We start from the raw sequence: 27,135 nt of genomic DNA, 5'->3' as shown, positions 1-27,135 counted from the left end.
TGTAAGTTTGAGACTTCTTGCATTGATATGTAGCTGTGCTAGCAAAGCTTTGTTAGCTCTTAGATGTCCCCAAACTTTTGTGCTGCTTGGGGATTTTGAATGGACTCTCCTGGAGTTCTTGAAGTTTGCTCATTCATTTTCAAAACCTGCTTACCAGAGCCACTGAGCTAAAGGAAACCTAATTCATATCCTAAAAGGTCTTTTTAAAATCTAGAGTATGTGTTTACCTTATATGCATATTACTAAAATTAACCCTGTGCTCCAACAACTTGTTGCCTTGTGACTCCCCAAGGGAGAAGGGAAGTGGGGGGAAATGATTCATTTCCTGACACAATAATCAACTTTTAGCTATTAAAGATTTATCTTCAAAACCTATCAGCATACAGTGGGTTACTGCTATTGCTTTCAGATAAGGATTCCGTTTAAACTACTCTAGGATTTTTTGGGGGGGAGGGGGGCAGGGAGCTTCTTTAAGGTGGTAGGTAATAACAGTGATTCTGTTGGCTAACATTGCCTTTGTCATTAAGGAAGTTAGGATTCCTGGATTCTAGATCTGATTTTAAAATAGCTATTTAATAATGTATAGTGGAAATGTATTTTTGATAAAACCTTTGCAACACATCTGATTCCATGGTGTGCATAAGATGACTCAGATTCTTGGTTCACAAGATGAAAGGTGTCAACTGTTTCTGGGTTGGTTTTTCAATGTACTCTGTTATATTAAAAAAGGTAATAATTTTAATAATGAGCAGTCTTTACGAGGCCTAATGGTCCTCCAGGTTTTTACTTGTTGGGCAGAAGTAAGGGGGCTGGACCTTTGTGAGCCATTGACTCACACTCACAGGAAGTGCATAAAAACATGCTGAAGTCCGTCTCCAGGTTGGGGTTGGGTTGTGCAGAAAGGGGGAGTTCCTGTAGGGCTGGATTAATCAGGCACTGACTTCTACTGGTAGACCCAGCTGCAGAAAGGAGGAATCTTTTCTTGTGAGCTGGAACCACAGCTCCTGTCTTTCTTTCAAATCTGCCAGACTTTTTGTTAGTCCATTCTTCAGACTTTATAGGTTTTAGAATCTATCTGTGTCCACAGAGGAAAGTCCCCGGTTGACAGTGTGGAGAGAGGGAGAAAGGAGTGAACTGTGTGTCATCCACAGAAGGCCTCAGGTCAGTTCTGTAGGCCCCACCTCGGTGGGGAGTTGGTGGAGCCGTGGCTGTGTGCAGAAGGAATGGCTGGCCTTGGAGATGCTCCGCTTGGATCATGAGTTTGGGCTTGGAAAGCACTGCCTCAAGTTCACTAGCAGGAATGAGGCAGAATTCACGATTTGATGTCTTGAGACCTTACCATTTGCCAAGTATTGAGCAATCCTTCACATCTCCCCCATTGAACTGAAGAGCTGTGTCTCGTCTCACGGTGAGTCCAGCGCGGATGAGAAAGGTCGGCCGCTAGCATCTCTCATCTGCTCTTGAGACTAAGACCTAGACCATCCGAGACCACTCTGGACCATTGTCTCAAACCCAGGGATCAGCAGAATTACGGGCCCAATTTCAGGCCGACTTGAGGAGTTTGTGTCTAATGATGGGCAAGTACCTACATGTGTCTTTCATTATTCCGTTGCCTGAGGAGATGCTGTTTAAGTTGGCAGATACACTTACTGAAAAAAAGCTTGTCACTGGTGAGATTACTGATTTCACCAAAAAAAAGGCATCAAATGCCAAGGGAGAGGGAGGAGAGTGTGTAGCATTTAAGTGTGGTGAAGCCATCAAGTTAACAAGAAAAAGTAGAATAAAATGTGGTTTCAATTTGCTGTCCTGGGCTTGGGATGATAATGTTTCAATAGTAAAGGGGAGGGAGTGTGTGTATGTGTGTGTGTGTGTGTGTTTTCTCTGAATTTCAGAATCCTAGAAGTTAGTTAGAAGGTTTAATTTGTCTCAGTCCCCATTTCCATCCTCTGATAAAGGCGCTGGGTGATGATCAGAATGCGTGTTTGCACATTCCTAGGCCAGAGGTGCCTGGCCTTTTTTGTGGAGAGGAGCTACTTTTTATTTCCGCCAAGCACCGAGTTGGTGGGGCAGGACGCCGAGTGAGTGCGGTGCGAGCATCCTGCGCTGAGCAGCTTACCTGCCTGACACCAGGCTGCCATCCAGTGGCAGTTGTCTATGCAGCAGAGTGCCTCTGAAACCTGCCTCCTGCTTTCTGTGCCTGAGCTTCCACCTTTTTGCTGCTTCTGGTGTTGTTTTTTTCCCAGATACTGTGTGACACAGCGTTTGATGAGAGAAATGAACTATATGTCTGGCTTAAGTCATTCAGGGTAAATGTGAATTTATTGACCTGTCCCTGCTTCCTGGCAGTACGAATTATTATCTTCAGGACAGTTTCCCCCTAAATTAGTAATAATATGTATGGTTTTTCCTTGAATGTTTTTTTTTATTTTTTTGACTAAAGAATTCATGGTTAGTGGTATTTCTGCTTGTTAGAGCTTTAATTTAAAGTGGGTCTTCACTTCTGTCTTCGTGTTTATGCTTTGAACTGTGGTTTCCCAGTTTCCAAGTGTGTTTCTTGACACTTACCCTACATTTCAGATGAGGATTTATGTGTCCCATAGGATTGGAGCTGGACTCGGAGAAAGAGCCAGCCAGCAAATGGAATAATTCTGTCTTGTGAAAGGTTCCAGCCCTTTTAAACTAGACTCGGAGAAATAGAAAACAAATATTCTTGGGAAGAAACTGGGTTTGTTAGGACTTGGCTAGAAATTTTAGGAAAGGAAAGAACATTTCCTCTGGCCTCAGGAGCACATTCAATGTGAAATATTACTGTTTTTAAAAGAGCTAAACTTAAATTTATCTTGGGGTCATATATTTGACTTGAAAATAAATGGATCTAGTCCTTATCAAAAAAAAGGGGGGATTCAGAATCCTTTTTATTAAATGATAGTCCAGAAAGTTAAGCAAGATGCTCTCCACATCAGCTATGAACTGAAAACAGCTGGGACTTAGCGAGGTGTTTGCAAATATCTACCATGAGATGGGAGATTGGCGAAATGTGGTACAAGTTAGTTCCAGCTGCATGCATTTGCCTTATTAAAGTTCTTTATGGTAAATGACATGCATGCTTCGTACATACTTCAGTGTTGTCCTGTTCTCTCAGCACTTGACTAAGCAGGTGGAAAGTTGATTTAGTCAGAGGGATTACTGAAAACAATGAACTGTAAACCCATCTATATCCATTCCAGGAGCTATTAAATATCTACATTGTATCTTCCCATGAATCCCCCCCCCCTTTTTTTTTTTTGGTTTTTGTATTTTTACAACCTTTCCAGAGTCTTGAGTGATTTGTAAGTATTTGCCATTTTGGTCATAAATGTGGGAAATAAATGTGAGCCTGCATGCTTCAGTATTATACGAATCAGTTGACCAGTCTGTGTTTGAGCAAACTTCTGAAGATAGCTCTGTGAGCTCCCTGTTCTTCTGGTGCTGTCAGCAAATTGAAAGCTAGACCAGGAGAGATTTGTTGCTGGCAAGAAGAATGATTCTGCATCCTAGATCTAAAAGTGAACTGTGTAGATGTTTCATTGGTTTATACAGTCAAGTCCCTTCTCTTGGAGCTGGCCTGAATGGACCGTTAAGTGTTTTCGTCAGTCGCCAATTGTAACTTATTTTTTACAACTTTAATGTGATTTAAGAGAAGCCACTCTTGGAAGTGCTTAGCTATGGTTCGTATCCATAATTATGTTTCTTGTAGGTCTTAAAACTTTACATAATACAGGGGAGTAGATTGCATGAACACAGTCTTGCTTTTTTTATTTTTTTGTTTTTTCAACGAGGCAAATTAAGTAGTGTCTTAAATTAAATCAAGGTTTCCTGAGGTTCCGGAATCTTATTCCTAAATTTTCCACTGGGTAACCTCGAAATCCTTCTCTTGCCTTTGTCCCTAATTGACACGTATCAGGCCACAGTTCGTGCCACAAATGGATCTGATGCTACTCTGTGGCTAAACTTGCTGGGGAGAGAAATCATTCCAGGGAAATAACTCTGGAGTGGCTTGCAGTGTTAGTCACTCAGTTGCTCCAGAAGCTTCTTAGAGCTTTAACTTCTGAAATTTTTAAATGAGTGATAAAATTTAACAGCATCTAACTTTCTAAAATGACCTAAGGAGAATCGTTCATCCCCTAATATGCAAAAAACTCATTCTTTAGTCCTTGTGGGATTTTTGTCAGATAAAGATTTTTCCATGCTACGGATGTGGAAGAAATAACCTACTCTTGCTGATAAAGGAAAGTTAGTGTTGTACAGGAACAAATGGTGAATTCAGGGCTTCTCCGGGGTCTTTGGCAATATTCATTCTTGACCAAGCTATATGCGAATAGCATCTTTATCTGGTTAGCCTCTGATTCCGCCACATCATCTGCTTCAGCAAGGGGGGTGGTAAATAAATGTCGCTTGTTAGCTACTTCTTCAGGAGCCTCATGGACCAAGCATTCGTTTGAAGCCATGCTCTGTGAAAAAGTCCTTGGGGGAAATGGGTTAGTAATTTTATGAAGAACGGAGGGGAGGGGGGCGGTTTGGGGAAAGCGCCTAAGCTTGCTTGGAAGTGAGCTGCATCTTTATTTTGATTGGCGGCTTCACTGCTTTCATAGTATCGTTTTAAGATCCCAGCTCTCACTGCTCTTCTTGGGAGGGAATCAGAGGGTAGAAGTAAACCCACTGGCTGTCAGTGTGAAACAGCGACTCTCTCTAGAATTGGTATCTCTTGTCTTTAATTGCTCTTGTAATAGATTATAATATGCACATTCATAAATGTTCCTTTGTCATGTGGAACATTATTTATGCTTTGCACAATTCCCAAAAAGTGGTGATTGTTTGGAACTTTAGTCTGCAAGACATTTCACATTTAAAATTGCTGATAACATCTTTAAAAACCACAAAGACATGGGCTTTGCAGGCTTGATAACCAAGTGCCTTTCTGGTGTGGTTTTATTCTTTTGTTTCTGAAGCACCTGCTTGCAAGTGGGAGGGACATAGAATTCATAAGGGCATATTCACAGAAATCTTTAAAACCGAGTATCTGTTTATTCAAAATAGCATATCGTTCAAAGCAACATTGATGACCCCAACTACATGTTTTCCTGTTCTTTAATGTAAACAGCCTGAATTTATTTATTAACCTGTGTCTTTCTCTGCCTTGACCCCACCTCCTTTTCTTCCTTTTCTCTTTAGTTTTCTCTCTCTCTCTTTCTTTCTAGTTTGAGCCTCAAAAAAAAAAAAAAAGGAAAGGTATAAAAGCATTTGTCGTCTTCTAAGTGCTACAGAAATTTAAGGTATTATTGTAATATTTGTTAATTTTACTGTTGTGGTATGAAGTTGATTGTTGTTGAAGTACAAACGGGGAACATGGTTGGTGTCCTAAATGATCATCTGGTCTCAGCTTTGCAAAATCTACTATTGACCAGAGCATTCTAATGATCTTAGTGAGACGCATTGAAATGACTCACTCATAGCAAAGTACTAAAGAGCCGTACATATGTGGGGGTGTGTCTTCAGAGGGGATTATGCCTGGAATTCTCTAATTAGAAGAATGGGGCTGGAGATCCTTTTAAAATCAACCCTGTACTTCTCTCTGATAACACATGCAACTTCGCCAGTCGTTCCCATTTCACTGTGATCATTGATCAGATCCTTCTGTGAGAGGCTGGTTTTTGAGCCTGTGGGAGACCAGAGAGACCATGAGGCACTGAACTATCTCATGGATCAGGGAGGAGGATTAACAAGAGAGTGAGATGATAGAGAAAGAAGAATATCACCAAATTGGGGGAAAGGTTTGGGAAAGGAAGATGGAGATGCTCAAGATAAGTGTTGTGTTTCTCACTTCAGCCTAGGCCTGGCTCTTTTGATGAAGGTCATTGCATTCACCCGGCCAGCTGTAGGTTGGTGACCTGCCAGCCAGGGTAGCTGTGCCCCTCCTACGTGTCCTGTGGTTGAAAGCCTCCTCCTCAGGGCCTGGGCATACAAGGGAGTGGCAGCATGCCTGATGGGGGCCTCTTTGGCCACTAATGTGAGACATACCACCATGGATGTAGGGTGCTACATGGGCCACAGTGTGAGGTGGGAGAACCAGAAGAGGTGAAGCTACATTGCCTGGCCAGGCCTAGCTCACCTCCACTTCCTGTTACTTTACTGCTTCAGCATTTTGAATTATATGAACAGGTAAAGAGATTTCCTAACTCAATGAAATATAGACAGATGGATGATAGAAGCTGCCTCTTCATTAAGAGGAGCCACAAAGTTCCCTCTACCCACAAATTTCACCTCCTCCTGTCTACCGAAGAGCCTGGTGAAAGGCCGATGCAGCCGTGAAGGCGTAACCCTCATGAACACAGGGCTAAAACCTTCAGCAGTGCTACAGGGTCCCTGTGTGCTTGCGGCTTACTGTCTGTTGAACGTCTCCAGAGGGAGTAATACAGTCATGACAGTCAGTGAGGGTGGGGAGAAAGGTGCCTACTACATTTGAAGTTACTCTGTTCTGCTGATACTTTTTCATGGGTCCTGCAAAACAGCGTTCTTCTTCCTTTGTGGGACAGATTAATTAACCTTTCCAAACATTGACTGTATATAGTCTGTTATTTGGGGTTTTGTCTGTTTTGGTTTTTTATTTTTTTGTTGATCAATAATCTCTGAAGTATTCATATATTCAAGTACTGGGCAAGGGAAGGGCTACTCTTTTTGGGTGTTAAAATCTTGATGATACATTTTCTCAGGGCTTATGTTCAGTATTATTAGCAGAAATACTAACACAATTGCGCAATTTTTTTTTTTTTTTAATTTGACACAGATGACACAGATATACGTGAATAAGAAACCCATCAGATTTGGTGGAAACAGTCGCCAAGTAGAGTATATACCAGAATTTCAGAGTGCGCAGGCGCGACAGAGGGGGTTGCAAGGGGAGGGACAGAGGGAGAGAGAGAGAATCCTGTGACGGCTCTGGTGCGGAGCCTGACTTGGGGCTCAGTCTCACGACCCTGAGATGATGACCTCAGCCAGGTCGAGTCTGTTGCCTAACCAACTGAGCCACCCCGGTGCCCCTTCACTCAATTATTTGCAGACAGCAGGTTCAATTCATAATATTCGTAGAGCACTTGAAGAGGTCTTAGAAATGATAACCCAGTCCATGTAGCTTATGTCCAAGAAAACAAAGGTCCAGCCACTGTTCATGAAGAAACTTCCCTGTGTGAGGCACTGCACAAAGCACCAGGTGCAGTAGTGAACACCCCGCTCTCGATGCCTGCTCTGGGGACGCTTCACCGCTGAGGGGAGAAGAAGTGGAAGTATCATTTGAACCCAGGTCACAGTACTTCTAAAGTGATTGTTCTTTCATTTTCATTAAACTTAATTAAGATCTCTTAATTAAGAATCTCACATGGGTCATAGTCTGTCATAAATCTCATCTTCAAGTTGTTCGCCTAGACCAAGAATTCTTGAACAATTTGGGAGAAATGGACTCGTTTATCAGGGCATTCAGTCACCATATATTCATTGATCACATCCTCTGTATCCTGGTAAGGTGGGTTTGGGACACGTTCTGTGAGGGACCTTCCAGAGCTTACGTTCTCTTGGTGATCTTGAGCCCCCTTCTTGAAACGCTGGTTTACATCTGAAATTCGTCTTTCTTTAGCTGTTCAGTGCAGTGTGGACACACTATACAGACCATATACTTCCTCCTTAGAGCCAGCTTCCTGGGTATCATCATCAAGTAGCACCTTACGCCAAGGTTTGTGGGAAGTGCTAAAACCATTAAAATTGACACGTTGAAAGCCATGTTAACTTGATAAACTCTCTCAAGATGCCAAGTGTCTGGTAAGTGCAGGCTCTTCTAAACATCTCCTTTGAAATTCAGGCACGGTGACCCCCACTGCCTTCAGACTCAGGCCTTCTCCCAGAAAGGGCCCAGAGGTCTGAGGAGCACGCTGTAAGTCTACATTCTTGGTGCCTTGCCGAAGTAATAATATTTGATTCAGTACCTTTGAGCTTTTCCTAATTTTATCCTATGATCTGAGCTAGGAGCTGCTTCCCGCTTCCAGTTTCTACCACTTGTAAAACATTTTACATTTGGGGAAAACGGTATCAGCTTTGACTTATTAAAGGAAAGAGTTTTTCTTCTGGGTCCAAAATGGAAGCAGAAATTTGAGCTGTGAAGCTTTTTTTTTTTTTTTTCCCCACAGAAACATCAATTAGGAGCTGGGTTTAAGCTTCATATTTCATGTACTGGGAAAGAGTCAAGTTTTAGGACTGGGAGAAGGAGCACGGGCACCTGTTAGGAGAGAGATAGTATTTAACGAACGAGATATCACTGACATTGCTGCAACCTTGTCTACAGCCCTTTGTCATGTTGCCTTTGTAGCAGGAGTTTGAAGCCCAAAATGCACTTAATATTGTTACCAACACAGTTGAGCAAAAAGAGTGTCCAAGTTTTCATAAGAATGGATTCATAAATGGCATGTTTTGGAAAGAGGGGCATATTCAAGACCTTGAATTTGAAGGTGTGGGGCTTTAAAAATACACAGCCATGGACCATCTTAGCAGAAAGAAAGCATCGTCAGGCTCCAAGCTCCTTCCGCCTCTAGAAGACTCAGTAGACGTCACTACCCCTCCACCCCTTTTATGGTCATTTGTCTTGTAGCCAGTATTGGACATGTTAATGATCACTAATCGTATAAATGACATTGAGGCTCGTACTGTCAAGATGTGAACCTAAGCAGACCGTAGATTGTCTCACTCACCAGCTGCACTGTAGCGGCCTTTCCTGATAATGGCGCTTTTGTCAGCTGCGGTCAGCAGACTGTGCACGCTGAGCAGAACTGAAGGCCGTGCCTCCTGGGTCTGCGCTGCCCAGTACAGATCCCCCAGTCACATGTCACAGTCACACTGCGCCGTTGAAATGTGGCTCGTCCGAATGGAGATGTGCTGGGAGGGTAAAAGAGGAAATAAAGAATGTAAACTATCCCATTGATAACTTCTGTATTGATTATATGTTGAAATGGTTGTATTTTGGATAAATAGAGTTAAATTAAAGATTAAATTTTCTCCTGTTTATTTTTACCCAAATGTGGCTACTAGAAAATTTTAAATTATATGTATGGGTTATATTCGGACCCCATCATTACAGAGTATTAAAAGTCATTCTATCTCTGAAATTCTGGTATACATTCTACTTGGCGACTGTTTCCATCAACTCTGGTGGGTTTCTTATTCATGTGTATCTGTGTCATTTCTTCCAAAGTGAATGATCATCTGGTAGAACACAGGACCGTGGAAATGGTTGGTATCACACTGTGGTTTTCAAAGATTTTTGAGAGGGTGGGTTGTAACCATGACTGGCAAGTTCTGCCCTCACTTAGCAGGCATAGACCAGATACGCTCAACATCTTGTAGAACGTCACAGAATTGGAAAAAGACATCAACTAGAGAAATGGGCCAGTCAGGGAGCAGAGTGGCTGTTCTTGAGCTCTCGACTTTCCACATCTGTTCTTGACCTAGAGAGAACTCTTCTCTTTTTAACTTTGTTGTCTGGCTCTAGGCGGTCCCAGCTGCCGGGGTAGTGGACTGGGCTGTATCAAAAACAGATGAAGTCTTTAAGGAAACTATGTGCCCTAAAGGAACTCGGTGAGATAATACTCCATTAGTAAATAAGGATCCCTTGGAGGGGAGCAACCTTTATGTCTAAACTAGATCCTGGCTCTGACTGGTACAGCTGTGTGAGCCTGGACAAATCCCTTACCATCTCTGAGCCTCAGTTCCCCTCTGTAAAATGGAGATGATGATAGAACCTGCCCCATAAGGGGATAATTTCAGTAAAGCAACTTAGCACAGTACCTGGCACATAGTAAATGCATCATAAGTGTTAGCCATTATTATTAGCATCTTGGTAACAAGAGCCTCAGAGGTGAAGGGCAGCCCTTGGCATATTACTTTCGATCTTGTTTGATTTGGGATTGTTTAATCATACTATATGTTTGAGAAGGTATCATTTTCCGAATGACTGAAGGCCAAGTCCCCTCAGAAAGAAACGGATAAACTTACAAAGATCTAGGTTTGGGGGAACAGAGCCCTTTCCTCTGAGTATCATTACTTCTTACTAACCCCTTTACCTGTTTAATCACAGACATTTGTACTCACTGACTGCGTGGATCGTGAGCCACTTTTGCACAGACCCTCCCTCCTATCTCTTAGAGCCCAGCATGTGTTGGTCAGAAATATCAAAATGCTAAAAGGGGCTGCATTTACAAGCAACTTAATTCGGAAACTCAGGAGAAGGAGAGCAGGAGAAATAACTACTAGGAGAGATCAAAGGTGAAGTGGAAAGAGCAGGCCCTTAGACTCAGATGGACGTGGGTTGTTGGTGTCTGCTCTGCCAGACATTGATCAAGTGATCTTGTTGTAGTCACCTAACCTCTCAGTCTTTCCCACACACAAAATAAGACTGATGTCCTTTACAAGGCTCTTAGCGTGACTCATGGAAGTAAGCCAAGTGACTCGAGCGGTATCTAGGCCAGGGACTACTCACCTTTCACTCTCCCTCCTTCCTTCCCTTGGCCTGACTTTTATGTTGCTCTCAATTTCTTGGTCTCCACCCCCATTCCTCCAAATCGTGATCTATAGAAACTGAGTAGAAATTACATTCTCTGATTTGTAGCAGTCATGACTTCGGAATACATTTAAGAACATACAGTAAGTTGTCTTCTGTTAGATCCGCATACAGACAGAAATTGGAGAAATGTTTTAGTTCTTTTGAATGTGTTCCTGCCGACAAAGTGAAAGTTCATATCTCGAAAAACTGACCTCAAAAAAGCTTCCCCACCCCTCCTCAGAAATTATAGGTTAAGGTAAGGCCAATGAAATATAATTAAATTTTGCCATTTTTGCTTTCTTTTAATTCATTTAATTGATTCTTTCCCACCCACCCCTCCGTTATTTGAAGTAACTTTTTTTGCCAGCCCTCTCCTGGGTGCCTTCCTGTCATTTTTGTCAGCTATGCAGTGCAACAACATAATGGCTAAAGAGAATAGAGTTATTTTTAAAGTAATTCATGTTGAAATGTAATTCAGTGGTTTTATGTTGGCCCTGTGATTTCCTTGACTTTTATCTTCCAATTACAGATTTTAAGAACTAAAAGTTATTTTAGAATTATTTAGCTAAACCTTATCATATCACTGATAGTCAGGTGAAGGCCCAGAGGTACTGTTTTCCTCAAAGTTCCCAACCTGTCACTGACAGAGCCAACTAGAACTCATGTCCTCACCTCTTGTCTGCCACCCTACAGTGGCTTCTTTCTTTCTTTCTTTCTTTTTCTTTCTTTCTTTCTTTCTCTTTCTTTCTTTCTTTTAAGATTTTATTTATTTATTTGAGACAGCATGAGAGAGAGAGTGAGAGAGCACAAGTTGAGGGCAGAGGGAGAGGGAGGAGCAGGCTCCCCACTGAGCAGGGAGCCCTATGCGGGGCTCAATCCCAGGACCCTGGGATCATGACCTGAGCTGAAGGCAGACGCTTAACAACTGAGCCACCCAGGCGCCCCTAGAGTGGCTTTTCAGTTGTTTTTGGTGTCACCCAGTAACAAGCATACGTAAGGCATTTAATAGTTTGTTGTTGTTGTTTTTGTTTTTTTAAATAGAAGTCACAGAAAGGATGCAGTGTGTTTATAAAGTCCTTTCTAGTTTCTTCAGTAGGTTACGTACAGTGGCCCCAAAAGGTATTTTATGGAGTAAAACGAATCTGTGACTTCAGTGGAATAATGCAAAAAGTGACCAACAGGGGGAAACCTAGTACATCTTCTTGGATTAATTCACTTAACTTCTAGCCCCTTTTAAAAAAAAAATGACCCAAGCTCCTGTTGAAGCCAGCAAAAAACATCTGTTGTTTTATTTATAGCCCCAGTTTCTAAGAAGCATATTCTATAGCAGATGAAAAAGAAGTTGACAGCTCATAATTCATGAAGTTACTGAGGCCTAATCTGATAGAACAAAATGTACAAAAGTCCCTCCCGTGGTTCAGGCCCTATCACTTCCCTTTCACCTGAAGGCCGGAGTGGTGCAGGGGAGAGAGACAGAGCGCAGGCTGTCCCCGTTGCTAGGGCCGAGGTGGCTCTGAGACCAGAATGTGAGGAGGCACACACGCAGTGGTCAGCGATGGCTTCCCACCTCTGAGGCGTCCCCCAGGGACACTTTCTCATGAACAGCATCACAGTCGATTCCATGATAGGCGACCCACACTGTCCTGACCATCCCCACTTACGCTGGGGAAGTTTTAGCAGTGTGAAATCTGCAAACTGGTAGAGTATTGTCTACCAAGAATCTCAAATGTTGGTTGCAATTACTGATTGAATAGTTCCGTTTCTGGGTCCAGCTTAATTTTTGACTTCACTCCTCTTCTTTGACCGCTTTGCTCTAGCTTATTTGACGTAGCCACATTTCCCCTGCTGACTTTTAAGCAATTATAAAATACACCCACTCCTCAGATATCACCCATCTATATGGTGTTTTTTTTTAGCTTATTTCTGAGAATCTTTGTGGGAACACAGTCAGGCTTCTTTCTGTAATTGACATGTGTTTTATATTTTGCTTTTTGTTCTATCTGTAGAGCGTCCTGTATATTTAAAACAAGGTAGATGGGTCTGGCAAAAGTAAGTGTCTATGGCATAGTACTATGTATTACCCTGGCTTTTTTGAGAATTTAATGATAGGGTCCAACTGCTGCCCAAATTGACCCTTCTAAAATTGGTATCCTTAAAAGGAAAATTGCAACCGGTATAAGTCTATGAATTTCTATAGCTGAGAGGTGAATAATCTTTTGCTCATTTCACCAGTGATCATAGTATATTGTGAAATAGGGAAACTTAATAGTCCCCCAGAATTAATCACATTTGTCTGAGGTAGTGAAAGCATATTGCTTCATTTTTATTTTTTTATTCTGATTCCTCACACAATTATTAAGGGTTGTGTGTACTTTTATCTTAAAATTGCTAGCAATTGCTAACAATTGCTTTATTGTAAATGGATAGTTTAGTTTCATATATCAGTGATTTTTTTAAAAAGTTTTTTGTTGAAAAAATCTGACTACCCATTTTTTAATGTAATTTTTCTGCAGTCGCTGATGGGGAATTTTCTGTTCATTATTTTCTGGCCCCTTGTCTTTTTTTGCTTTATTTTCTTTTTCTTCCCAATCCCGTAGAGAGGTCATCCTTTTCCTTTTCTCTCCCTCTCTGATCATGAGCACTTTAACTCTTTTCATATACCTATTAAGTGTATCTTATTAAGATTTCATTCTGGGATCCTTTGTAATAGAAGTTACAACATATATGCATTTGTCAATTATTGGCTGGGCTCTTTCCCCACCTGATGATTAACTAGAATAGTCCATCTGTACCTTGCTGAAAGTGATAAGCTAGCCAACTATATTTAGCTGAATAAAACCCATTACATCCTTGGGGAAGAATGTGCTTAGTTTAGCCTTATGAGAAAATATTTAATAAATGCTGTCCTCAAAATATTTAGCCTGGCTGAGTGTACTGGCAAGGGGTTCAGTCCTGATAAAGCAGAGGTGACGGCGAGAAGCTGGCCTGCCAGCCCGAGCTCACATTGAACAAAAGCACCTCTTGTCACTAAGGGTTGTCACTGGGGGCGTCTCTTCTTGCCGCATGCTTTTCCATCTTTATCCTGTCTCATGGCTTTTGTAAGCCCCCCCCGGGGCCCCCCGCCCGGGGTGGAGTCCTGCGATGCATCTGTCTGAGGAGGCACCCGAGGTTCACGGAGCGGTTACTGCTGGCTTTGAAGTTGGTCTGTTCTATACAATCATTCCTTTCCCACTTACTGCTGGCACGACTTTGGCTAATGTGCTTAACCCTTCTTAGCCTCAGTTTCCTTATCTGTAAAATGGGGACAATTGGGATCTGTCACAAGGCTGCCCAGATGAATGGAGATCAGGCACACGAAGCACTGAGCACGGTTCCCAGCGCTAAGTGTTTAGCATGTGAGGACTGCAGCAGAAGTAGCAGCTTCGTGCCGGTGGGAGTGGTGGTGGTCCTCGCAGTAGGGTAGTAGTAATATTTTCTGTTCCTCTCCTCCTAGCACAATGTCAACAGCTGTGTCCTCTTGAATGTGGCCAGTTGGGAAAAGCTTTGTTGTGGATGTCAGGGGGACTGGGCGCTAGTCGTCAGCCTCAACTTAACTGTGGGACGTTAACGAGCTGTGACCCAGGGGACCCCTCTCCCCACACGCAGCAGTACACAGGTGCACGGGGCCACAGAGCCTCTACCCGTGAGCTCAGTGTTTCGATTTCTAGCTAGGCATGATATCAGAGCTGATTAGATTTGATAGCCTGACCCTCCGAGTCAGTCCCGTCATCTGCAGGACACATGTTTAAATGCTGGGCTCCTGGGATCTGGTGTAAGACGAGCCCTTGGAGCTCAGGGCATTTCAGCAACAAGTACAAAGTATGCTGGTTAACCATTGGGATTCTCTCTCCCACAGTGATCCGGATTTTCTTTCTGGGACCGGTGGGCTCATCCTCAGCCCGTGCTACTCAGAGTGTGTTCCGAGGACCAACAGCATGGGCCTCCCCTGGGAGCTTGTTGGAAATGGCAGAATCCTGTAGCCCCCCCCAGATCCCAATAGGGTTATTAATATGCACAGTAAAATTTAGAAAGCACTGCCCTTGTGAATATTCTGACACACAGAAGGTGTTTACTAAATCCCTGTAGAGTTGTATTTGACATTGATTTTTGTTCTAGACTTGCAGTTCCTTTGCTTTCTTTGAGTGGAGTGTATTGATGTTTTGGTCACCTTGGGCTGCTATGACGCCATACCATAGGCTGAGTGGCTTAAACAGCAGACATTTATTCATCCCAGTTCAGGTGGCTGGGCGTCCGGGGTCCGGGAGCCAGCGTGGTTGGGTTCTAGTGAGGGCTGTTTCCTGCCTTACACACAGGTGCCCTCTCTTCCTGCGCTCGTGTGGCAGAGAGAGAAAGGGGAAGGTTTCTAGAGTCTGAGAAGGACTGAGATGGCCCCACCTGCATGACCTCAGTTAAACGTAGTTACCTTCAAAAATCTGTCTCCAAATACTGTCATAATGGTGTAGTTTAAGCTTCATCTTAGGGATGGGGGGGAGAGGGTGCGCGAAGCAGTTGGGTCTGCAGCAACCGATTTCTGCAGCCTACTTTGAAATGCATCACCAAAAGTAAGATGGATTGATAGATCCATAGGTAATGAAACAGGTAAACGTTGCTTGTAGAATCTAGGATGAGAATGTTTGGGCATTCACTGTACAATTCCTTCAACTTGTGGGTATGTTTTAAAATGTCAGCGAAACAGCCCTGCCCTCTCTGTACTTATTAGAATGGAATCTGGGGGTTCTGTTCTCTGATTTCCATCCAGGCTTTGTGAAGAAGCTGGGCCCGCCCAGCTGGGCGAATCTGCCTCTTTGGCAGTTCCTTCCAATCCTGGCACTTGCTCTGGGTCCACCAGTGTCCTGCTGTCGCGCGGGTAGTGAGGGTCCAGCTGAGATCAAGATGTTTCTTCCAGGTCTCTCTCATTGCACCAGTAATGTCTTTCCAGTTTCTCTCTCACTTCTCTGCCCTCCTGATCAGTGGATCTTTAATTCTTGAGAGACGGGCTTCTCGGGTTACATGGGAAGATCCTGCTTTATTACTCTGAAACATTTTTAATGTGTTATTTTTATATGTTTGACTGTGAAATCTATTATCAGAGAGCAATGGGAGAGAGCGAGTGCCTCTGGGGGGGTTCACCTGGAGCCCCTGCCTCACTCTCCTACGGAGGGGCTCCCCTTGCTTTCTCTTTATGGTGTTAATGATCTGCATGAGAAAAGATTTGATCGTGAGGAACTTGGTGCTGCCTTGCTTATTTGGGGGAAATGCAGAAACGAGTGTTATCAAGGTAACTTCACGTGAGCATGCCAGAAAGTACTGTGGCTGCTCACTGGTGGGATCAAGCCTCAAATATCTGTGTGTTATGCAACACCATTGTCATCATTCCCCTTTAAATTAGGGAGACGTGGCAGGAAATTCTGGCAAACTTCTCACAGGTTTCTTTCCTTACTGGGACTTAACTTGTCGGCTCAGGGGGAGAAAAACAGGTACAAGCCCAACTTCAGGGCACTGTTTATAAGCCTTGCGACCTTGACCAAATGACTTAATTTCTGTAAGGCTCGACTTTCTCGCCTTTTGAGTCAGGATAATAAGGACGGTAAGTCTTTGGACTGCTAGGAATAAAAAATGAAAGCATGTCTTCGTGTGGGGTTGTGGCTCCTGGTGGATGTTCAGCAATATTCATTCAACAAATGGTCAGGCCCCCACTGTGGTGTGTCCCGTGATTTTTCTCTTCTCTCCTTCCCTTTTGGGGCTTTTCAGTCATACTTCGTATGAAATCTTTCTAAGCCAACAGACCCAAAGACCCACTTCCCTTAAAAATTGTTAGCTCCCGGGGTCCCAGGGACTCACCTATACATTATTTCCTGGGGTGCAAAAGGGGAGTCTCTTTCTTATTCACTTACCTCCTGCCCAGCATTTTAATTTTTTTTGCTGTATGCTGTAAATTGTAATCTTTAGATCGGACTCCAGTTTGGATGGTAACAATCACAATTAATTAGGCTAGCCTGTCGAAGATTAAGTATAATCTCTCACGTCAGTGATCTTTCAACTCTGAGGTTCTAGCTAAGGCCATCCAGAGCAAAGCTGTAATGTCTGCGTATGTTTCATAAGATCTTTGCCTGCTGTTTGTTTCCTATACTAGGCTGCGGTCTAGAAATAAAACTAAATGGGCAGAGATCTCAGATCCCTTTCAGTTGTGTTTAAGCTGTGGAGCAGAAGGGATAAGTGGGAGAAGATAAAGATATTAAAGACTAATTAGCTTAGGGTGTCTGAAAAGATTTGCAAACTTCCTAGCTAAGTCTGTTGACAGGTCTTTTAACTCCCTCTGACTAGTTATCTCTGGAAATCATGTAGTTACAGCTGAAGATTTATTTCCACATGGACTCTACTCCTTTTTTTTTTTTTTTGCCCATACTTTTTTCTCCTCCCTTCTCAAAAAAAAGTCCTTGTTTCCACCAAGTTTCAGTATCATTCCAATTTCATTTTTCTTTCACGTTCAGAAAACTGAAGTAAATAAATAGATTAGTCTTATAAATATACCTTTATATTTTAGGTGTGACTTCTGAAAAGATAATTGTGTTTATATGTTACAATGAAAGGCAAGATGGAAATGTGTGCCCTCTCAAAATGCTTCTGGCGTACCAGCTTAAAAAATGTATTGAGGGGCGCCTGGGTGGCTCAGTCGGTTAAGCATCTGCCTTTGGCTCAGGTCATGATTCCAGCGTCCTGGGATACAGCCTGGCATTGGGTTCCCTGCTTGGTGGGGAATCTGCTTCTCCCTCTCCCTCTGTTTCTCCCCACCCCCCCGCCGGCTCATGTTCTCTCTCAAATAAATAAATAAGGTCTAAAAAATAAAGTATTGAAAATTCTTTCTGTCTCCATTATAATACTTTCTGGTCTTAAAATTTGCCATTACAATTAAAAATCTATAATAGTGAAAAAGATTACATAAATAATTGTAAATTCATAACAGTTACCCATTAGTTTGTGCATTCTCCATACTGGGCACCATGCCTACCATGTTTATCTGTATTATTCACTTAATCCTTATTGCATTCATAATTATTCCCATTTTACAGATGGAGAAACTGAGGTTCAAGTTAATTAACATGTCCAAGAATACACTCAGTAAGTAGCAAAACCAAGATTAAATCCCAGGTCTCTTTGGCTTTAAACGTGTGCTTTTAGTAATTGCACTACTGCTGATTGAACAGGTGTGTTCCAAAGTGAAGGAACCCATCCTGGTTTTTGGCTTTGTTTTAGTTTTTTAGCTATACCGTCTTAGCCAGCATTTGTTGGGGTTTTGCCAGGAGAGCTTAAGACGTTTAAATGTCAGGATAATTAACCATTATGGACATAGGTAAGAATCTGCTTATACAGTTTATTTCAGACAGTTACTGGGATTTGTTAGATTTCTGCCCACCGGAATGTACATTTTTCATTTGAAATAATGAGAGGGGTTGTTTCAGACAGAAATAAAAGTTTTGATTCAGCAACAGCTAATCAACAAACATCTTGATTTAATATTGACCCACGGCTGGCATATACACTTTCTTTTCTGTGTATTTGTATGACATTTTAAAAGGTAAGTGGCAGTTTTTCATGTACTTCCAAGCTACTTCCATCAGTAATGAAATACTTGGCTTTGGCCGTCTCTGGAGTCCCAGAATTTCAGCTTAAACTTTCCATTCGTCCCTGCCAGGCACTGACTCTGAAATATCTTTTTTTATGGAGCCCGCCTCCAAAAGGTGCAGCTGTGTGCTGGTTTCATCTTGCACTTTGTAATGGTGTTGGCACGGTTTAATGTGAGGAATCCCACTGTCTCCCACACACCACTGGTGCCCAGGGACTGTTCAGGCCTGTCCGTGTTCGTGGTTTGGGAAGGGTCTGAGTTTGGAGAGAAGGCTCTCTCCTGTCCCATGTGATTGCTTGTCACCAGGGTTAAGGTAGAAAAGTAGAATTCATGGAAAACGCAGCATCTGATGTGTCATCAAAAATCCTTTCTGCAACCAGGGACACCTAATTCATTGGTGTTCCTATCAGTGTTGAAGACTGGTTCCTCTTTTGAAGCAACATATGTCTTGGCTTCACCACTTCTAGACCCTTCTTGTCTTCTTTCTCCCTAAGTAATTCTGATTTCTTTTGATGAAAACTGATCCCACTAAGTCAAAAACTGGTGTTGGACTGGGGCACCCGGGTGGCTCAGTCGGTTAAGTGTCCAACTCTTGATTTCAGCTCAGGTCATGATCTCAGGGTCGTGGGACCAGGCCTTGGGTGGAGCCCCATGTCGGGCTCTGGGCTTAGTGGGGAGTCTGCTTCTCTCCTTCTCCCTCTCCCTCTGTCCCTCCTCTCTCTCCCTAAAAAAATAAATAAATTTTTTAAAAAATAACCAAAATTGGTGTTGGGACCATAGTCAGCAGATCTGTGTATTCGTCCAAGTTCTTAAGAGTGGACTTGGCTCTCCAGACAGACACCCTGGCTACAGCAGCCTTCAAAGCCAAAAAGCGTTCCTCGTTCAGGTATAAAAATTTGTCTGGAAGATGAAACCCCAGTAAGAATTTATATATAAACTTCATTAGGGACATGCTGTGTCATTTTGTGTTCTCTTTGATAGCCATCATGTGCGATCTGTATGTCCTGTATTTTTTGTTACTTCCACTGTTCTGGTTTATTGAAGTATATGATACGGGTGCTTTATCATGGACCTTTCAGAGAGCAACTTGCCAAATGTGGTAGTGCCTAGCAATCGCAATTTCCTGTTGGAATTTCTTGAAATGGGATGTAATGGAAAAGGAAATATTGGCCTGTATACTTAATAAAATTAGAGGAATAGTTGATTTTAGGATTGTTGAAATAATTAATATTTTGCTTTAGAATACTTTTTAGATTTTTGGTGTCGGTTGATCCTGTTGCCTGAAGTAGAAAATGTGAACTTTAAAGACTTCTTGTGGGGGGGGGGGGGCGCCTGGGTGGCTCAGTCATTAAGCATCTGCCTTCAGCTCAGGTCATGATCCCAGGGTCCTGGGATCGAGCCCCACATCGGGCTCCCTGCTCAGCCGGAAGCCTGCTTCTCCCTCTCCCCCTCCCCCTGCTTGTATTCCCTCTTTCACCGTCTCTCTCTCTGTCAAATGAATAAATAAAATCTTTAAAAAAAAAAAAAAGACTTCTTGGGTAGGGCTTCATATTCCCTATGTTTAAATATTTGAAAGGGGAAATGAATTGAATCACAGATTTTGTACTAGAGAATAGGAACTCCCTGAATTGTTATTTAAAAAATAAGGTTTCTCCTTATAAAATTTCTCTTTTAAAAAACTCCCATGTCAAAACCTTAATCAGCTGTAATGATTCAGACATTTGAGTAATACAGCTTTTATCAATATTAAAAACTTAGTGGGAAATTCACTAGACCTATTACAGGAAGAGTACCTTTACCCTCTCGATGTACATCTAGCTTTCTTCTTTGTATTCTGGCGTGCTCTGAGAAAAGTTCAGCATTGCTGTAGGTTCCTGATGGCTGTCACAGTGCTTTTCCAACACTCGATGTAACAGTTTATTTTTTTATTTTTTATTTTTTTAGAGAGAACAGGGTGGGGGGTGCACAGAGGGAGAGAGAGAGAGAATATGAATCCCAAGTAGGCTCCACGCCCAGTGCAGAGCCTGAGGTGGGGCTCGATCTCACAGCCCTGAGATCAAGAGTTGGACACTTAACCAACTGAGCCACCCAGGTGCCCCTTGATGTAACCGTTTTTTGAGTGAAACACATGATATATTGTAGCTCAGGATACTGAAGGTAAACTACCATTTTTTGCCACAAACATTGAAAGGACTAAAGAAAGAAGGTTTTACTTTTTTTCTTTTTTCTTCTTCAAGCCAAAGGGAACAAATAGAGAGATGGAAACCCTTTTCTATGTAGTATTTGCCAACCCAGTCATAAAACAACTGCTGGGTGCATATTTCAATCGCAATTAGGTGAAATCTTTAATTATCAGTTAATTTAACTTTCAAATTTGCCTGCAGAAATGATGGTGTTGATAAGATTCTGGAAAGAGATAAACCTTTATTAAGTAATTCCATTTACAGTTGCCAACTTTAAAGATTTTTTTTAATTTAAAAAAAAAAAAAGGCCTGAGTAATTTCTGAGGGCGGGCACAGAGGAACAGGGCATGTTAGTTGGACGAGCGTTGCCATGTGGGATTGCGTATTTACTAGTTAATCTTTAGCTTTTTGTATCTTGGCATGTGCTAAGTAAGACCTGTAAGTTTGAGAAGGCTAAGGAGAAACACTGCAGTGAATTCTAATTAATATTTCTCTACACCGTTTCTCTACCTTTGTTTTGCTCTGTTACATATGCTGATGGGATGATACATGTCAGCTTGTTCAGTGTAGAAGGCATTTATAGGGGAGGACATTTTTCTGAGCTGATAATCTTCTGAGGCAAAAGGAAGTAGTTTATTGTTTATCAGAGGAAATGAAATGGTATGCCCTTTCATTTTATACTTTATCCTTTTTTATTTTACAATGCTTTTAATGAAAAAGACTACATGAAACTTGCAAGACATTTTTATTTTCAGTGCTTTTCAGATATACTCACGTTATGACATTTAGAGATTTGGGGGATGTCGTTGCTGTTTTTTTTTTTTTCAGGGGGTTACCCACCTGACTTTGCTTATCATCATAGCATGTCCTAAAACTTAGTACTAACCCAAAATAGATGATCAGCTCCATTCCTGGATTTTCTGATTCCGGGGATTTGTGGTCGTACCTGGGAATCTGTCTTCCTAGCAAGGTGTCCAGGTGCTCCACAGGCTCGGGCAGGTACGGGGAACACAGGGGACATGGAGTTCCCACTCAGCTCTCTGCGTCGTGACTGTCTGGAAAGTCAATGGCATGTCTGTGCTTCCTTTATGAAGTCCATAACGTGCTCCGGTGATGTTGCAGTTGGACAGAGTCACCTGGGAAGCTGTGACAGACTTTTCATGCCCTGAGCTCAGATGTTGATGAACCCGATGTCCAGAAGCTCTGTCCCCAGGGATGGCTTTATGGTGAGGTCTTACTAGCACAGAGCCAACTCAGGAATCTGCTGTTTGCTCTTGACAAAATCCATCCTCGCCCAGGCTGTGGGACTGTGTGCTCTAATACCGTGGCCACTAGCACATACCGCTGTTTCAGTTTAAATCAGTAAAAGACAATTCCTTTCCTCAGCTGCAGTGGCTGCATTTCTCCTGCTCTGTAGCCACATGTGGCTAGTTGGCCAGTCACCACTTTTCTTGGATAGCACAGCTAATAGAGCATTTCCATCATCACACAAAGTTCTAGTGGACAGTGCTGCTGTGCGATTTTCTTCACTCACCTAGCTCTTCTCCTTTTATCCTGGGGACCTGAATGGCCAGTTGGGTTAGGTGGCAAGATCCCATGTGTCCGTCTCTCCCAGGGCATACTGCAGTCTAAAAGGCTCTTAGACCATGGGGTTTAGGGCTTGTAAAGTGACATAAATCATACTTCATTCTCTGAGGTTGACTTTTATATCGTGAATTTCTTCTTCTGTGGTGACTCTTAGTATTAGGAAGGTGGGCTTCGTCAGAAATCTGCCTAACATAATACATGCCTTGAATCATACCACTAAAATCTCACTGAAACAAAAGTATAAATATTGAATCTTCCTTAAATTATATAAACTGTCTAGTCCTAGATAAGAGTGCACAGTAACAAACCTTAAATGGGAAAAAGTTCTGTGTTGGTGGCTAATGAAAAGGTTGCACCTGTACATATTTTCATATAGACTACCCTTTAAGTGTATTTTGCAGTTTGAGAAAAGTGAGGTGAATATATTTAGCTCCCTCTTCTGGTGTATTATGAGATGAATATTTTTACTTAAAATGGTTTCGTGTATTTTTGGAGTGAGACTACAGTTATAAATGTACTGCTGAAGGCCATTATTTGTGTGTCATCCAATTAGTCTCTTCTTGTATCACTGCAGTTGTTAAAACACGGAGAGAAAGCATGGAAATACCGTTGGTGAAAGCATCACATTTCTTAAGATATTAATTGACCAAAATGCATGTCGGCAAACGAAGGCTTGGGTGGCAGGTACACAGGGGTTTAAAATGAATGTCACGGGGCCAGTGATCATTTGCAAGTGCCCTGTGTCTAAATATCTTAAAGTTATAGATCATGTTAATGAACAGTTGAGTAAAATCTGTCCCATCCTCCTACCTGGACAGTTTTTCTTTCGTAATGAGTTGAATTTAGGTTTCTTGGGTTCCAGGTTCTGGCCCAGAGTGTGGTGATGTGGGGAGGGTGGACCATGCACCCATCCTGGCTTTGCCCTGCAGGGGCTCTGCCCTGTCCTCCTCCCCTGAGCCCTGCCCACCCAGCCCCAGGCCCAGGGGCACCCCGCAAGGGAGATCTGCTCTGGGGAGGATAGACCTGGGTAAGAGGCCCCGAGAGGCCAGTTGGGCAGGGAATTCCTGGATTCTAGCTAAGTATTCAGAGTGTGTCCCAGGGGAGAAGCAGGCCTGTCTGCTGGGCCCCCAAACCTTCAGGTACAGGAAGAGGCACAGCTGGAAGAGGGCCAGAGAGGAGCCTTCTGAAGGGCAGAGCCCAGCACGGGGCTCGGTCTTGCTCAGGCCCGAGTTTGCCAGTGTCCCATAGAACTACATTGTTTTATATTTAAATTCTCTTGTTGTCTCATGCATTTGATTACCCCAATTAAACATAATCGTAGGATTTTGTTTATTTGCAGCTTTGGCCCTTCCAGATCTCGCCGAGCAGTTTGCCCCTCCTGACATTGCCCCGCCTCTTCTCGTGAAGCTAGTGGAAGCCATTGAAAAGAAAGGTAATCAACCAGTAGAGGGGCTCCGTTACCTTGTTATATTCTTATTTCATGGGTGTTGTCTGTTGGGCATTCATTAAATACGCTTCTTGCTACTTGTGCTAGACACATAAGCTCTTTGTTGCCGTGTAGTGGGGAAATAACCTTGGTTTGATTTCTAACTATTAACATGTACTTACTGTATGGAAACTATTAAATTCTCCATAATTTAATAAATATAATTAACTCACTCTGTAGTGGCCAGATGACTTTGCCAAAATTACTGACATGCCAGCTAAGATTAATAGTAGGAGTTCACTTCCAAGAATATTTGGTACACATCTAGAATAGATACGGGATGGAAACTGGAATGTCTTTCTGGCAGCAAGCTCACAGGTTCTCCAGAGAACTGTGTTTTGCATGCTCAGTCTGTTTTGTGTCTTAGGTCTGGAATGTTCAACTCTATACAGAACACAGAGCTCCAGCAACCCAGCAGAATTACGACAGCTTCTTGATTGTGGTGAGTGTCATAGAGCTAGAAAGACAAATGGGAAACATGGTTCGTACCTTTCGGTCTCAGGTAAAGCACCAAAAACCGGAACTTAACCGTGCAGTGTTCTAAGTTTGAAGGAAGCTCAGAAATCACACACAGTTCCCGCTGCCCTATTATGGTAACAGTGCAAACCCGCGCTGACCTTTGATGTTTGTCTCTTGAGTTGGGGTGTATGTGCATGCGGGCCTGCAGGCATATGGTCTGTCCTCACAGCCAAGAGCCTCTGGGTCCTGCGGGAGTTGCAGAGGAGAGAAACACCCCCTTGGGATTTTTCTGGCTCTGCATATCGACCCTCTTTCTCTGACCGTGCAGTTGGCAACATCTGATTCATCTGGATCAGCTTAAAAAATATTTATAAGTCTATGTCATTTAACAAATGTCTCTTCTGACCTTTCCCATTTTCCTTTATTTTTTTCAGTCTTTCTTCCTTTCTTTCATGCTTATTTGCTTTTTCATGCCATGTTTATATTAAGTAACATCATGATACTGTTATATTCAGTGGCGTGCTGGTAAACCCAACTCTCAGGGAGGCGGAGGAAGCCTGGTTTGTAACATTTGCCCATTTCCACGGTGTCAGTATGCCCGCCGTGGTCAGTTTCAGGCTGCCAACGTGTTATCACTGAACTCCCAACTTGGAAAGAACTGAGCGCAGGTGGCCCTTTGGAGCGGGCCACCTGCAGCACACCATTGGTTAGATGACATCAATTCAACTCAGTTTGCCAAATGGAATAAAACTACAAATGTGAATAAATGTACTGGCCATCATTCCAGCAAGTCATCTTCCGTAGCCCCTTGTAGAAATCTCTCAGATTCTTCATTCCCTCTCAGAATTTTTCTTTTAGAAAAATAATTCTCTGCCTCACATTCTTGTAATTGAATTTGGACATCTGAAACCAAAAGAACGAAACCTAGTTTGGGAAGAAGCTCTTTTAGACAGGTTACTTGTGCAAAGAATGTAGTAAATGAAAATGTGAAGTTGAGGCAGCTCATGACAATTTCTAGAAAAGATGTTTCTGGGAAGAAAAGATTCTGTATCAGTAAATAGTTGCACCTGAAATGCACCACCCAAATGTTTGAAGTTTGAAAAAAAAATTTTTCAAACTTTCATTTTTATTTTGTGCGTGGAAGCCAGCCTCCCACATGTGCAGGGCTTGTGCCCTGGTGGCTGCCTTACCCCCAGAGTAGGTCAGTAGGAGCTGACTGGCAGAAAACTCACGGGGAAACACTTGTCCTTTATTTCTCACAGCCTGACCAGAGTGGTAAGGAAACTGGGTTTTGTCCTTAGCCAGTTGAAATTGAGATACATGTTTTGGTCAGAATATTGGTCAAACTGAACAACAGTCACAGGAAATGTTTAGGCATCAGAGACCGATGAGATGAGAGTTATTTGAGAAATAGTGGTTAAGCTTTTAAATGTGACTGAATACAAATGATGCACTTTAGCTTTAGAAAAAAAATCTTCACATCACCTCTGAGATGGAATAACTAACCAAAAATAACGTCAGCAATGTATTTTGATAGACAGCTTTTCTTCGCCACTTGCGATCAAAACACACACGTAGAAGACTGGTTTCATGTGGATTCTGTGTGATAAAAGTGCATTTTGTGAGAAGAAAAAGAGTAAACATCTAAATTTAGGAGTGGGTCCTCCAGGACTTTTCATAGCTTGAGGATTTCTCAGTCCATAAAAATATTGTAATACCTTGGAGGAAGCTCAGAGATAAGTCACTCACGCTTAAAAAATAAAAAATAAAAAAGAGAAAAGAATTCATAGCTTTTAACCAACCCTGTGAATTACCAATGTCTGAAAAGGATGGATGTGGAAGACAACATCCCAGTTTTATTAGCACCCTCCTAAGTTAGTTAGTTTCATCTCCACAGTACCCCTGGGATAGCAGTATCCATCACTGCTAGAGGCAAAGCTGGGACTTGCACCCAAATTAGTCTTACTCCTTTTTCTCCTGCTGTATTGACCTAAAGTGAATTAATCTTTGTTGTTCTCATTTGAATTTTCTCCTGATTTTTTTTGGTTTCTCTTAACCCGAAGCAGGCCTTTTCTTTAAAAGTTCTCATTACAAGAAAGAGAAATTCTGTAACCTGGTGATAGATTAACTGGACCGACTGTGGTGATCATTTGTAACATAAACAAATCTCAAATCCTGTTGTTACAATGATAGATAGGGTTACATGTCAGTTACACCTCACTTTAAAAACTGAGGCTTTAGCAGCATCAGCACACCTGTCCTTTACTCACTAGATGCCAGTAGCGTGGTCCCCAAATTGTAACAAATCAAAAATGTCCCCAGACATTGCCAGATGTCTTCTGGGAGTGGGGGCTGGGGTAGGAGGGAGGCAATAAAATGGAAAACCCTGACTGAGAACTACTAACTTAGGTAGAGATGAGCTGGGGAGGAGACTCCATCCCTTTGGGAGGAAGGGTGACATGCTGGAGAGCTTACTAGTTTACCTGTCTTGAGAAGACTCAGTGAAAAGTTGGGGTGTAGAGGGCATAAACTCCTCCATCCTAGACCTAAAGATTGTGGAGTTCTTGCCTAGCTAACCTCAGAAGTCATCACACGACAGATGTCCTTAGCTCTTGGAAGAGCTCATTAGGATAGTTTGAATGCAGAAAAGGAGACTTACAGAACAAAAGTCAGGAGCTCCAAGGAGCTTTAGAAGCTACTTTAAAAAAAACAATATACTATGTCATCAGCACTAATGGATTTGACATAAAGTGAGCTTATCCAAAGGCTAATCCCAAGGCTTGAAATAAGATGATTTTGTTCAAAGGCTTAAGGCTCTTGGGAACACACCTCATGTGTTAAGAGAAGGGCCTGGGTGAATTGACATTACTCTGAGGACATGGCTATGGCTCAGTCCACAAACATTTCGCAAGCACTTCCTGTGTGCTGGGCACTGAGGGAAGCGGGAAGAGCAGGAAAGAGCCACAGTCCGTGCCCTTGAGGTACTCTCAGTCTAGTAGAGAGACACCTAATTACCATACTGTCTGGGAAGTGTCCTGATAGAGACGTGGCCCATCAGCACTGCTCTTGCACAGGGAAGGCAGTAGAAACCCTGCCCGAGGGAGGGGCCTGTGGAATATTGAGCATCTTAATGTTTTTT

The 27,135-nt window shown here is 42.6% G+C and overlaps 1 protein-coding gene across 3 annotated transcripts in view; it reads left to right on the top strand.

Moving 5' to 3' along the window:
* PIK3R1 (phosphoinositide-3-kinase regulatory subunit 1) overlaps window positions 1-27,135 on the top strand; it is an 80,722-nt gene that overhangs the window by 32,729 nt on the left and 20,858 nt on the right. For all 3 annotated transcript variants that reach the window (XM_032404287.1, XM_032404288.1, XM_032404289.1), the window contains 2 exons: window positions 23,391-23,483; window positions 23,905-23,979. In XM_032404287.1, coding sequence (XP_032260178.1) covers window positions 23,391-23,483; window positions 23,905-23,979 — 168 coding nt within the window. The remainder of the gene's footprint in view (window positions 1-23,390; window positions 23,484-23,904; window positions 23,980-27,135) is intronic.

Source organism: Phoca vitulina, unplaced genomic scaffold (assembly GCF_004348235.1).
Source record: "Phoca vitulina isolate PV1807 unplaced genomic scaffold, GSC_HSeal_1.0 scaffold6, whole genome shotgun sequence".
NCBI classification, from domain to species: Eukaryota; Metazoa; Chordata; class Mammalia; order Carnivora; family Phocidae; genus Phoca; species Phoca vitulina.
This window is presented reverse-complemented; position numbering and strand designations above follow the sequence as displayed.